Genomic DNA, 14366 nt, shown 5'->3' on the forward strand with positions numbered 1-14366 from the left:
TTCCAAAGACAGGAGGTCGTTTACTTGTTGCATATGTCTGAGGAATGTGGAATGGCTATAGATATAAAGTTAATTTTTGTGATGCTTAATTGCTCTAAATCTGCTTAGAGAATTTATAATTCTATAATTTTATTATGAACTGCTAAACTAAGGCTTTAACATTGATAAAATATATGTTTTATTATTGATATATCAACAATGTTTGTACCAAAAAACTACAGTACAACCCTATGCAACCATGTTGATTCACCATTTTCATAACTATATCTCTAATTCTATGTAAATTAGCTAGGTAGAAAAGTCACATTCACTTGCTATATTTTTTTTTTAATTTGCCACTATTCTTGACCTATTTCAAAATGTCTCATAGCACACGTGAATTGCAGATGTAAGGTCATCAAATTAACTGTACAAAATCACTTATAATTATGGATGAGTCACTTTATACCATATAAACACAAAGCCATCCCACTTTTGCTCTTTGCCCCAGCATCCAGATACCCTGATTGTGTTTTTATACATTTACTTTGGTGAATACAAGTTACATTTTAACTAAGTTACACTTTAACTACTTCATGATTTCCCCCTGGACACCAATCAGCAAGATCTTGCAGAGGGAACACAGGTTGAAAGGAAAGGCCACTCTCACCAGGATGTCTATGAAACTCACTGTTATTCTCCTGCTGCTTCAGCTGAGTAGTTACTTTGGTTCTGGGAGCTGTGGCAAAGTGCTGGTGTGGCCCATGGAATACAGCCACTGGATCAACTTAAAGACCATCCTGGATGTACTTGTCCAAAAGGGACATGAGGTGACTGTTTTGCGATCTTCAGTTTCAATGTCTTTGGACGTGGAGAAGGAATCTGCTATTAAATTTGAGACATATCCTACATCACTATCTAGAGATGATTGGGAGTACATGTTTACAAATGGACTCAGTAAATTGATTTATGAACTACCAAAAGAATCAAGTTGGACATATTTTTCAGTGTTGCAAGAATTAGTGTGGCTAGATTCTAATTACATGGAAATTATTTGTAAAGAATTAGTTCTGAACAAGGAACTTATGTCAAAGCTACAAGAACCAAGTTTTGATGTTCTTCTTGCAGATGCCTTGAGTCCCTGTGGTGAGCTGATTGCCGAGCTGCTGCATATACCCTTTGTGTACACTCACCGCTCATTTCCTGGCTACACGTATGAAAAGTACAGTGGAAAACTTCCATTCCCTCCTTCCTATGTGCCTATGGCTGTGTCAGAGTTAACTGATCAAATGACATTCATGGAGAGGGTAAAAAATATGATATATGTGCTTTATTTTGATTTTTGGTTCCAAACATTTAATGAGAAGAAATGGAATCAGCTCTACAGTGAAGTATTAGGTAAGCTCTATTTTTTGTTGATATTTTGAATTCCTAACTTTTCTGTGTCTTTGATGGTTTACTTGAATGAATGAAATAGCAGAGGAGTTCATCTTTCCTAATGTAATGATGAAGTAAAGGTATAAAATACTCTATCAATTTCAAAATATTCCAGAAAAACTGACATTATACCTTGTATTAGAAAGGCCTGGTCATCATTTGTACAGAACACTTTAGGAACTCATATATCAATAATACATAGCACTGAGGCTTTCTTTAAGCATTTATTTGTCTAGCATTTTATTGTTCATATATTTCATCTCTGAAAACAATGATTTTAAAATCCTCTATATGTCTTGATGAATATTTGCATGTAAATCGACAAATTTTACACATTTCTGTCTCTAGGTAGCACTCAAGAAACTGTTTCCTCTAATGTAGATTAATATCTTCATCTACAAATTAAGTGTTTTTTTTACTTTATTTGTTGAATTCCTTACATCTGGCAGATATAGAGCCTCTCTCCTAGACAGAGCATATAACGACATTAAACTTCAACTGATTTCACTTTGCTATACTATCTATCGTTTAAAGGCTTATAATATTTAATTATGAGCATGCAAGATATTAATCTACAGTTTTTATAAATCTATTATTAATGGTGGTTAATTCTCCCTTTTTGGAAAAATAAATAGTGAAAACAAATTCTACTACTATATTCTATAACCTTTCTAGGCCTTATTTGACAATGTATTTATATGACAACTAAAAGTTTTTAAGCTCTTAACATGAGCCCAAAGGAGTGAGTAGCTGCAGAGAATTTAGAAACACTGAAAATCCTCAGTTCACAGAGAACCAAGGGTAAAGATTCCACCTTCTAAATTTTAGAAACTAAATGAAATGTTCCCAAGAAAGGGGATTCCAGGACTAGATGATAAAGGACTAAATGATAAAGCAATTAAAATATTTCTTCATATTTTATTTGGTATTTAGGCAACTTTAGAAAGAATGCAAATATACATATACTGGTTTACTTAGACATTTGTTTATGATTGTAATTGAACTGAGGTGAGTTATGGACTTAGACTGCTCTCACAAATATCTTGTGCAATGATTTTCATACATCTACATATATATATGACTGACAAATATGTGATACATTTAAATTTATAGATACCTATTATGTACACATGAGACAGGTATGTGTATATACAACTGAATATATAGACATACATATAGAAACATAAATTGCTATCATCAAACATAGGCATTCTTAAACAGCTTCTGCTACACCATTGGAAAGTCTTTCAGAAAATGACCTCGTGCATGCATATTCACCTGGCAGTCATCTCACATTCCATAGCTGTTATATCATTTTCCTCTTCAGGAAGACCCACTACATTATCAGAGATAATGGGGAAAGCAGAAGTATGGCTCATTCGAACCTACTGGGATTTGGAATTCCCTCGCCCATCCTTACCCAATTTTGATTTTGTTGGAGGACTCCACTGCAAACCTGCCAAACCTCTGCCTAAGGTAAACATTGGTTCTGTTTGCTTCGCTCTTTCAGCAGGAAGTATGCCATGGTCTTCATTCGGAATATCTGACTTACAGTAACAAAGTTATAGGAAATGTGGAAATTAGACCTGCACACACTCTTACAAATTTTTTTCCTTCACAAGTAGGTGAATTTAATTTTTCTTGAAAATAAAAGCAAATTGGAGGATTTTGACAATGACAGTTAAACAAAGATATTGCAGTATTAAACAGGTGAGAAAGTAATCACTGTCCACCCAAATACATAGTAAGTGCCTAGCATACCTCACAGCAGATTGTTGGGTGCACAGAGAAACCAAATAGGCACAGTGTCATCCCCAAACTCTTCATTCTACTTGGGAAGACAGACTGTAAAAAAGTAACAGAGATTGTGTGGAAAATGTTAAAATGATGAAAGACCACAGGTATTTCCTGGCTACAACAAGACTGTAGTAGACCTTAGGAAAACTGCCTTGGGGAACACAGCTGTACTCAGCACAGCTTCCTGACAGCAGCTGAAAGAGAAGTGGAGAGAACATACGCTGCACACTTAAAGAATGCCTGTTAAATTCTGCCACTTGCATTTGAAATTTTCCCCCTTAGTTCACAATCAGAAAAGGATTTTTAAGCATATAAAATGGCATTCCTTATGAAGAAACATAAGAATGTGTTAAATATCACTTTATGTGAATAAAAATGAATAATTTTACTGAAGTATTAAATGACATCTATACCTATGTCTCACACCATGCACTAAACTAAAATCAAAATGGATTAAAGATCCAAATATTAAAACAGAAACACTAAACTGGCTGCAAATGAGATTAGGTAGAACTCTTGAAGACTTTGGCATAGAAGATTTTATGAACAAAATCCCTAGGCCTGCAGAGGTGAAGAGCTAAGTAGAGATTTCACAAGGCTTTGTTGTACTGGAAGATGCCGGGCCTCAGAGCATGAAAGTGTTAGAGGGAGTGGAAATATCTGTACAAGGTTAATGGAAGGACTTTGGTAATCATAGCAGCTCTGTTTCTGACAGAGATTGAAGCAACCTAAGTACCTATTAGGTTTATCGACAGACTATATGAAGTATGTACACACAGAAATATCACTAAGCCTTATAAACATAAGCAATTGGGAGACATGCTACATTTAATAAACTTTTTTTCCCCTGAAGTTGAAAAATAACATTTATTATGGGCCTAATAGTGCCAACATTCATACCAGGCAGCTATGGCTTGGCCTCAGAAAATATGCTGGGCTCTGTCTGCTGTCTTCTCTGTGTCAGAGTCTGTGAATTTTACTGGGTTTGGGGTACTGGGGTCTCATTTTGCAGGTAATTTCTAAGCTATTTCTGAGCTTAGAAATTTCCTGAGCAACATGACATTAAATTAAGTAAAATTAGCCCTTCAAAATAGAAGAGAAATTTGATGTAAATCCATTTATACAATGTGTTTAAGTCAGTCAAATTCGTAGAAACAGAAATTAGAACTATGCTAGCCAAGGGTCTGAGAAATCAGTGAGAAAAATTTCTTTAACTTGAGAATATTTCAGTATTGCAAGATGAAAATATTCTAGACATTGCCTTCAAAATATGTTACATTAATGAAGTAAACACCTTATACAGGGTTATAACTACATGTATTACTTTTTAAAGGAGTTACTACTTTACTACATGGTTTCCCTTCCTCAGTAGTTTTTTTCCAGTGTGTGGCCTGCTGTTGCTCTTTTGTGATGATGAAGCAAATTCTGTCTTTGCAGGAAATGGAAGATTTTGTGCAGAGCTCTGGGGAACATGGTGTTGTGCTGTTTTCTCTGGGATCGATGGTTGGGAACATGACAGAAGAAAGAGCCAACATAATTGCATCGGCCCTTGCTCAGATTCCACAAAAGGTGAGATAAAGTGCTTTAGTGGTGGATAACTATTAACTAATGAGGCTGTAAAGAGCCTGATTACAGAAACGTCTATGGTGAGAGATGCACCTTCATGATTTCGCTCATTTATGCCACAAATGATATTTGGAACAAAGATATATGTCATGAGTTCAAAGAGTATACAGGGTGCTTTGTATAACATTGTGATCAGAAAGACACATACTAAACAAGTGTATTTTGACTTAGTGTTAGATTAGTATTGCAGGCAGAGACACAGAAGTTACCAAATTCTGCCCTGGCCTTTCTTTATTATCTTTGCAGGATTATGGAGGACAGTGTATATATTACAAAGAATCTGGTTAAATTTTAGTGAGTCAAAGCAGGAGTGCAATGAAGATAAGTAAATATTATACAGTCAGATGTGCATTACTTAGCAACATCTCCTATGTGAATCTGCTTCCTTTATTCTCATAAATACTGGAAAGGCCTATCCATAATGCCATATTTGGTGCTATTCAGAAAAAGGAAGGAAGATTAGCTGGGGATTTAGCTCTGCCTCACAAGCCCAAAGTCCCAAGTTTGATCCCCAGTACAAAAACAGCAACAAAACAAAATAAAAACAGTGAAGATTAAGCATAACTCTCTGTCAGTATGGTTGGCTTGCGAGCTGCCCAAGAGATTGGAAAAATGACACTTTCAGGTGTTTCTGAGTAGGTAATGGAGACATGACCTTGGGTCATGGTTTCTTGGCCCTTCTCTCTGGCACTGTTCCCTTGCTCTGCTTCCAAGCCACCATCAGCTAAGCAGCTTTGCTCTGCTGTGCCCTTACCCTGTGATGTTTTTCCCATGGAGCCAGCAATCATGGATGGAATCTACTAGAATCAGGAGCCAGATAAATGTCTTTTCCTTCAGCTATGGGTGTTGAATACTTTATCTGAGCTACAGGGAAGCTGCCCACTACAGAAAAGTGGTACCAGGCAAAAGGGGTCATTGTTGTGACTATATCAATGTGGCTTGGAAGCTACTGAAACTGATTTGTCAGAAAATGTTGGAAAGGATTGGAGATACAGGGTAGGGAAGCCCAGGATACTGTGAATATAGCATGACTGGAGATTCTGCTCAGAGCTGAGAAGATCACTATGCTAATAGGAAGGGAGGTCATTCAGTGAGCTCCTGAGGGAGCCGTGTTTGAAGCTTCAGCTTTCAAATGAGGCAAATGTGCAGCGAAGACTGGGAAGCCAGGGCTGCTAGGACTGGTGAACATTTGCTCATGAGAGCCACAGGCAGTATGTGGATATCTCCCTACAGAGAGGCTACATGGGTTGCAACTGGCAAGGGAATAGGGTTGTGTCTCTGCAAATCTACTGGAATTCGGATATAACCATCGCATATCCTGGATGTCAGACATCAAATAAAAGGCCTTAATGCTTGTCTTACTGAGTTTCAGGCTTGCTTTTGTCTTATGCTTTCCTATTGTACTATTTCTCATCCTTGGAATGGAAATGCTTACCCTGGACCACTGAACCATGCAATTACATAACTTGAGCATTATTTTATAGGGGTTCACAAATGAGACTTTCTTTGAGTCTCAGAGGAGATTTTTGCTTGCATTTCTGAACAATGCTAGATCTGTTGGGAAGTTGGGAAAGGACTACCAGATTTTTGGTTTTATACAGCATATTTGTATCATGTTAGGTACAATTATGAACTGATTTTTTACTTTCTTTGGATAGTAAGTAAGGTTTGAAGACATTTTGTTGAGTGTCAAATTAAAAAGCAGTAAAATGTCAACTTGACTTTCATTAACTGCAGAGTGGATCTGTGAAGCTTACATCTCAGTATTTGTAGAAATATCATGAAGGCATGACCTGGGATACTATATCTGATTCATGATCCCTTCCTCTCTGGCACTGTTTCACTGTGTTGCTTTTCAGCCAACAATATCTAAACAACTTTGTTCTGCCATTCTCTTTCCTTTTGATATTTCTCACTTGGAGCCTGCCAACCATGAAATGAATCTGCTGAAACTGTGGGCCAAATAAAGTCCTTTCAGCTGTTGGTGCCAGATACTTTGACTTTTTTCTACTAAGGGAAATATAAAATTTACCAACTCTGACTGAAAGTACCAAACCAATCAATTAGATTTAAAGAAAGAGAAATCTCAACCTACCGTGGTAGATTTGCCCCTGTAATGTCTGAAAGAGGACTATTTATTCAACTCTATAAATTAAAAATGTAGTCCCCATTGTCAAACATTAATAAAATAATATGAAATCAATGATTATAAATAAACTTCCTCAAGTAGCACTTTGAAAAGGCAACATATATTTAGCATGTCACAATTAGTATAAAATATAGATTATTCAGTGTTTAGTCAGACATATTAGTACATTGTTGCACTAGAACTATACTGAATATTTGTGAAATATTCTATATGATATCGATTAACTCATTTGTCTGATTCAATTTATCATGCCAAATTTTATTAAATATAAAATGAATACAAGAAAAGCATGCATTCTATGTACATAGCCAATTTAGTAGTTATCAGTAACATCTCTTGTTCTCATTATCTCTCATATGATAGACATTTACCTGTGTGAGTTCTTAAACTGTGTGAGTTAAATTTAAAGTTTAACTAAAGTAACTAGAGGCTTTCTTACCCTGAAAGGTGATATGGAGATTTGATGGCAAGAAGCCAGATACCCTAGGACCCAACACTCAGCTGTACAAATGGATTCCTCAGAATGACCTTCTTGGTGAGACTCTGCAGAACAAATCATGAAACATGAGAAACAGACAAATGACAAGATAACAGATTGGCAGGAAATAATATATTGAAAATTTGCTATGAACAATGCAAAAACTTCCTATTGACTTTACATTTAAGTTCCCTTCTTAGGGAGAAAATGGATAAAGAACAATTATTGGTCTTTTATTGTACAGTCTTTATTGTCAGAAGAATTTTTAAATCACTTTTCACATTGACTTCATCTCTTCTTTTACTTTATTCCTATACTTTCCTTCTCTGGGGCTATATCATTCGTGGCTGAAAAGTAAAACTCTCTCATTTATTACATCTGACTCTATTTTCCTTAGCAAACATTCCAGGTAATCAACTGACAAAATGTGTCATGGTGAAGACTAACCTTTCCTTCTAATGATTCAAGAACCATAAATTCTCCCTGCTTCTCTAAACAACTCCATACCAAACTCAAGAACTGCACTGTGTCTGTAGGAAAACACATTCTCCCACGACACTGCATGTTTTCACATGCTTTTTCTTTCTTCCAGGATGTGTTCTTTCTTTTGCCCAACTGACAACCTTGTTTCACTTTATCAAGTCTCAATTCACACACCACATTTTTCCTTGCAGCCTTCACTTACCTCAGTGGATTAATCACCCTCTACATAGATAATAATCAATTACCATGAAAACACTCATCCTTCAGTGCCTTCTATTGCAACTTTTTATTTAATATTTAAAACTTATAGTCAATAATTTTCTTTAAATTCTTACAATCCTAGGTCACCCCAAAACCAAAGCCTTTATGACTCATGGTGGAACCAATGGCATCTATGAGGCGATCTACCATGGTGTCCCTATGGTGGGCATTCCTCTGTTTGGGGATCAACTGGATAACATTGTTCACATGAAGGCCAAGGGAGCAGCTGTTGGATTGGATTTCATCACAATGACAAGAACAGATTTGCTCAATGCACTGGAGACTGTCATTGATGATCCTTCGTGAGTACAAATTTTATCTATTAGGTAGTTTTCAAAAAGCATTTATCTTGAAAATAAAAACAGATTTCATTCAATTTTGAGTCTAATTTTGAAAGCTGAAATGATGTAAATACTGTGAAATGGACTTTTACTCTCAACCAGTGATTTCAACTGCAAATTGACCCCATAGATCCACTGCTTGACTGGTTTTTAATAAAACAATTTCAAAATGTATAAAATTTTTATTATGTACTTACAGGTAATCCATTTTAATAATATGACAGATTGCATATTTGAAGGGGATAATGAATTTTTAAAATATGATAAAATATTTAAAGTCAATATCTAACTTTCTGAAACTAAAATTCTTTTTATTAAATTGTACTTACTTTGAGACAAATTATGCACTTCCTCCCTCAAGGTGCATGTGTTGGGTATTTTTTCCTAGTAACAAAAAAGTATAAAAATACAAGAATATTCTTTACATACAGTATCATAAAATTAGATTGCACAATTTTCAATATGCTGGAAATTGTTGTTCCATTTATTATGAGGCTTTTCATTATTGTTCATGTTTTAGTATTAATCATGCTGTCTATTGTTGAATAATATAATTTAGTGCAATATGCCATATTTTATTCATTCATTTTTTTTACTTTATGGACTCTTTCTTGTTTCTAATTTGAATAAGGCTATGTATGTTTTGTGTATGAAAATATAAATTTTTCTCCTACTATATATTATTGAAGTTTACAATTACTGCCTCACATGAAAACTGCATGCTACTGAGTAAAAGTCAATCTGTTTTCCAAATAAAATTTGAAATTTACATGCTGAACCAGTAGTGTAGGAACGCTCAAATTTTTCCACATCATTAATAAAACATTATTATCTAAATTTTTGATTATAGACTTTCAAGGGGTCCCAATGTGCTATCTTATTATGATCTCACTTTTCATTTCTCTTATGCATAAAAGTAATAATTAGTTGTTCACAGGCCTATTGGCTATCCATATTTTTATTTTGGGGAGATAATTTTTCAATCCCAAATCTTTCCTTATTATTTGTCCACTTACTGTTTCATTGTAAGTATTCTGAATGGAATACAAAATACTAAACCAATTTTGAGATAATTGAATGGCAGATATTTTCTTCCATTCAAAACACATGGATTATGCCTTTTGTAATGATGCATTTTAAAGCATCAAAATTTGTCATCCAAAGTTGTGTTTTCATTGCAGATATATCAACATCTTCACAAGAATTATCAACACAATTATATAATAGTCAGCTATTCATTAATGATAGGTGCATTATATTAAATAGTTCATATTTAAAGTACTCTTAAAACACAATGAACTTTAAAATTCTACAGAAAAAGTGCTAAGTGAACACATAATAATAGAGGATGAGAATGTACATGGAAGAAAACCTTTCCTATATGTAAACCTTTGTGGTCAGGTGATCTAAAGATGGGATTTAAACCTCATTCTAAATATAATCAGATGACAGAAATCTTGAGCAGTGTACTGTCCTAAACTGATGTGAACTTGGAAAAAAAATTCTACTATGTGGAAATTAAAGAGAAGAGGGTAGAAGAATGGAAAAAGTTTACTTAGCAGTCATTTCACCCACCGGATATAATTCCTCTTTAAAAATTTCAAGATGATGGACAAGGGGAAAAAAAATGAGAACCAAGACCTGTCATATAAAGGTACAAGATCCCAATAATGAACGTAATTGCACTGTAGACCTTAAATGTATCAGTAAACTCAATTAATAATAAAAAATTTCAAGATGATAGTTTCAATTGGTTTTTCAGAATCTCACTAACCACATGGAGATTAAAAGATTCCTACAAGAAAACTCCAACATAAAAACAAAACTTTCTAACGTTATCTAGCTCAGTATATCACTTTTAAAACATACTTTGACACATCTTTATAAAACATTCTAAAAACCTTTTATACACTTAGGCAAATTAAGTGACTCGATGTTGGTCTTTCTGTTTCCCCTGTAGCTACAAAGAGAATGCCATGAGGCTATCAAGGATTCACCATGACCAGCCACTGAAGCCTCTGGACCGAGCAGTCTTCTGGATCGAGTTTGTCATGCGCCACAGAGGAGCCAAGCACCTTCGTGTTGCTGCCCACAACCTCTCCTGGTTCCAGTACCATTCTTTGGATGTGATTGGGTTCCTGCTGGCCTGTGTGGCCACTGTGATTTTCATCCTCAGTAAATGCTGTCTGTTTTGTTACCAAAAGTTGGCAAAGACTGGAAAGAAGAAAAAAAGGGAGTAGTTTTATCTGCCTGAAGTTGGCAGTACTAATGGGTGGGAATTATATACTTGAAACTTCACCCAGTTTATTCCAGTAAGGAGAGGTTGTGATGACAAATTCCTCCCTCCTGTGCTACACTAATTTCACAATTTACATAACAGAGTCTAAGTGTGATTTCCAAGATATTTAATACCTGGTAAAGAAGTAGAAAATTAGGGCTATGAATAGAGGATTGTTGTGGGAAAATAAAAATATGAGTGCCTGTTGAAATTACAACTATCATTTATACCCTACACTAAAATAATTCATTTAGCTGGTTCATGAGTTATTCATGGACATAACATTAAAAGGTTCATGTATACTAACAACATGATTTTGCAAATACTCAGCATATTATAGCTTCATCATTTTCTGGAGAAAATACTCATTAATTAAAATTCTGTGAAACATACTCATGATTCCTTTTGATTTTGGAACACCAGTAGTGCTTCTTGACATTCTCCCCTCACATGCATTAATTTATTTTAAAAAATTTAATTGTTACAAGAATTAAGGAGAATTTACAATAAAATCATTTTATGCCATTCATCTAACAATTGGCACTTTTAAAAGAAAAATATTGTCAATGCAATGCCTGTAGTTTATATAAAATCTTGCACGTAATGTGGAATTAATTTTTATCAGAAAAATCATGTATTACATGTAAGAACAAATGACATATATGCATTGTGTACTAGAAAATATTATATAAATCAGTGACCAAATATGTAGGGTGAAATATGCACAAAATAGATGAAAGAGGTGAAAAGGTAATTCCCAGAAGTGAAAAAAGGCACAGGAACACATAAAAGATTACAAAAGTTACTGATTTACTTGTACAAAATCACTCTGAATGAAAAAGAGATTAAATTTTCTACAAGATAGTTTTAAAAATGTAAAGAGATAAGACAAAATATTTAATAGGATGTTGCCTGTGGGAAACTGACATCTGCAATAATGACACACCAACTGAAGGTGTACAAATGGGAAGAGTTATACAAGCAATAACTGTCCTTATGTATGTGGAATTACACCACCCTGCAGAATAGTTAAATTTTATATAAAACTTTTCCCACAGTATACTCCTCCCACAGTTGTACTTTCATATTTTTGTACACTGTAAAATGTCTCTGGAGAAACAGTTGGATTGACTTAATTTCCACTTCACTAAGATCGCTCTTCCTTTTGACATCTTTCATATGCCAGTGACTGACTCCTGTGAGATGATTCTTCCTATCCCTGCTCTATTCCTGTTGCAATGCTTGTCTTTCTGCTTGATAATTTGCACTTGTGTTCAGTATGCAATGGCTGCCAGTCCTTTATTACAGTAGGTTTGAAAAAAATTTAATCCTCATTTGCGTATATGATTTAATATTGCTATGTGCTATTGCAATATATTCATTCAAGTTTTTCATGTAAAAGGCATCAATATTTTCATGAGTTCTTTGGAAATCTTTACTATAGTCCATCCTTGTCATTCCCCTAGCATCAATGTTTTAAACTATTTTGAAAGTTAATTTATAGTTTAAACTGGAAAATACTTTTGTGTTTTAGGTGATGATCTCTTTACTATAATGACAAAGGGACACTTTAGTGATAATCACTATTTTACAAAGTTCTTTCCAATTGTGTAAAATGTCAGAACATATTTGCAAAGTAGTAGTGATGACTTTTCTTATTTGGAAAGGCATTGAAATGTACTCTTGGGAGAAAATGAAGTCTGGCTGTGGACATTGAAGGTTCTACCACCACACAGCATACAAATCAGTCCTGTTATCTTCTATAAATGCTTTAAAATGAGACTGTTATCAGCTAGATTCACCTTGCTCATGAGGACAGAAAGAAATGGGAATAAAACCAAAGACTTTCTAACAATATTAAAGTAATCAGAATACAGACAATGTATTGTTCAGTAGCCTTGACAGTGAACTCTTGATTATTATTCACACTTCTAATAGAGATAATTATTAACAAAAGTCTGGGTATCGCAATGAGTTTTCTTTCGCTGTGATTTTTTTATATTAAGCACATTGCAAACTGTTAAAGTAGCTAATAACAGGAATAAGAAGGATCAGCGGGGATGCTCCTGGATAAAGAACAAACAAGCACTAGGAAACATTGAAGTAGGAACATGTAGTTGTAATAATACTAAAAATAACTAAGCACAATTATGAATTTCTTTCAGCATGAAAACTCATGAGATGCTATTTTTAAATAAGTAATACTGTGTTTTTTAGATATACACCGCATTGTTAGGGACCCATACAAATACTAACAAGTACAATGTAGTAAAACAAATGAGCATATCCATCCACTCACAAAGTTAGTAATTGAATTTCTTTTGAAAACTGTTCTACCTGGTTTAGAACTGATCAAACATAATAAGAAATAGGGCTTTTGAATTTACCCAATCAAAATTATAGGGGGAAAAAATGAGAATGAAGACTTGCCATGTAAAGGTACATGATCCCAACAATGAATGTAACTGTACTGTATCCCTAAATGTACCAATAAACTCAATAAAAAAAAAAAAGAAAAAAAAATTATATGGAATAAAGGCTAAGATTGGCATACTTTTGTAACTCAGGGTTAAAGGTGTATTTGTCTTGTTTGGAAGAATGATAAAACAAAAATATCCCTGTTAGAAATAAAATTTTCTATGCAATAGAAAAAAATTCTGAAGCAAAATTTATTTTCATGTTATTTAAACAATTCACTAATTTCAATTGTATCATTATCAGAAATTCATTCAGATGACTGATGGTTATAGAGTTGATCTGTGATAGAGATGGTTGAGCTTTATGGGTTATTTTATAATTAATTTCAGCATTGTTTATTTCTGTTTTGAATCCTTGTGTTCCTATACATTCATATATTTAAAATAAAATTGTCTCAGAACTTGAAAGATGAAAGGTTTTATAGCATTTTTTCTTTATATGTGACCATTTAGAATTTCTTTTTAAATATTTGTTACTTCTGAGGGACTTGAAAGCTTTAGGCATCAATCTTGAAGAAATCAATGCATGGACTTCTCTTAAAATTTTGCTCCTCTCATAAAAAAATAAGATTGTTATGACTCAATGAAATGTAGCATTATGTATTTACCTATGGATGTATATATTTAATTTTTAAAATTAATTAAATTTTTGGTATATTTAAGGTATAAAATATAATGACATTCATCATTGGAAATTTGCACCTTTACATAATCCATCTTGCCATCTTATTTTTTCCCCATGCCCCTGCACTCCATTCAACCCTTCCTCCCCTCCCAATCTACAATAACTTTGTTGCCATTTTTTCTTTTTCTCATATTAATTCCATTCCCGTTTTTCTTTTCTTCTACCCCTCCCATTTCTCCTACCCCTGTGCACCTTTTCTTCCTATTTCACATTATGTATTATAACTTTTAGTCCTTGTTTACACTTTCAGTTTCTCACACTAGAGAAACTATTCAGTATTTACACATATGCATCCTCTTTATTTCACTTAAGAGTATCTCCTCAATGTGCACCCATTTAGCTATAAATGTCTCTAGTTTTTAATTCTTTACGGCA

The 14366-nt window shown here is 34.1% G+C and overlaps 1 protein-coding gene across 2 annotated transcripts; it reads left to right on the top strand.

The window, feature by feature from the left end:
• Window positions 1–600: 600 nt before the first annotated feature.
• Window positions 601–10878, top strand: LOC104853265 (UDP-glucuronosyltransferase 2B31). 2 transcript variants are annotated; one of them, XM_010611169.3, is made up of 7 exons: window positions 718–809; window positions 1108–1377; window positions 2744–2892; window positions 4651–4782; window positions 7436–7523; window positions 8293–8512; window positions 10512–10878. In XM_010611169.3, exons 2-7 carry the CDS (start codon window positions 1242–1244, stop codon window positions 10789–10791), a joined length of 1005 nt encoding a protein of 334 aa, XP_010609471.1. In that variant the 5' UTR covers window positions 718–809; window positions 1108–1241; the 3' UTR covers window positions 10792–10878. The 2 variants fall into 2 exon arrangements, with proteins under 2 accessions (XP_010609470.1, XP_010609471.1); XM_010611168.2 differs by having other exon boundaries at window positions 601–1377.
• The last annotated feature ends 3488 nt before the right edge of the window (window positions 10879–14366 follow it).

Source organism: Fukomys damarensis, unplaced genomic scaffold (genome assembly GCF_012274545.1).
Source record: "Fukomys damarensis isolate Sample0158 unplaced genomic scaffold, DMR_v1.0_HiC HiC_scaffold_35, whole genome shotgun sequence".
In the NCBI taxonomy this organism is placed as follows: Eukaryota; Metazoa; Chordata; class Mammalia; order Rodentia; family Bathyergidae; genus Fukomys; species Fukomys damarensis.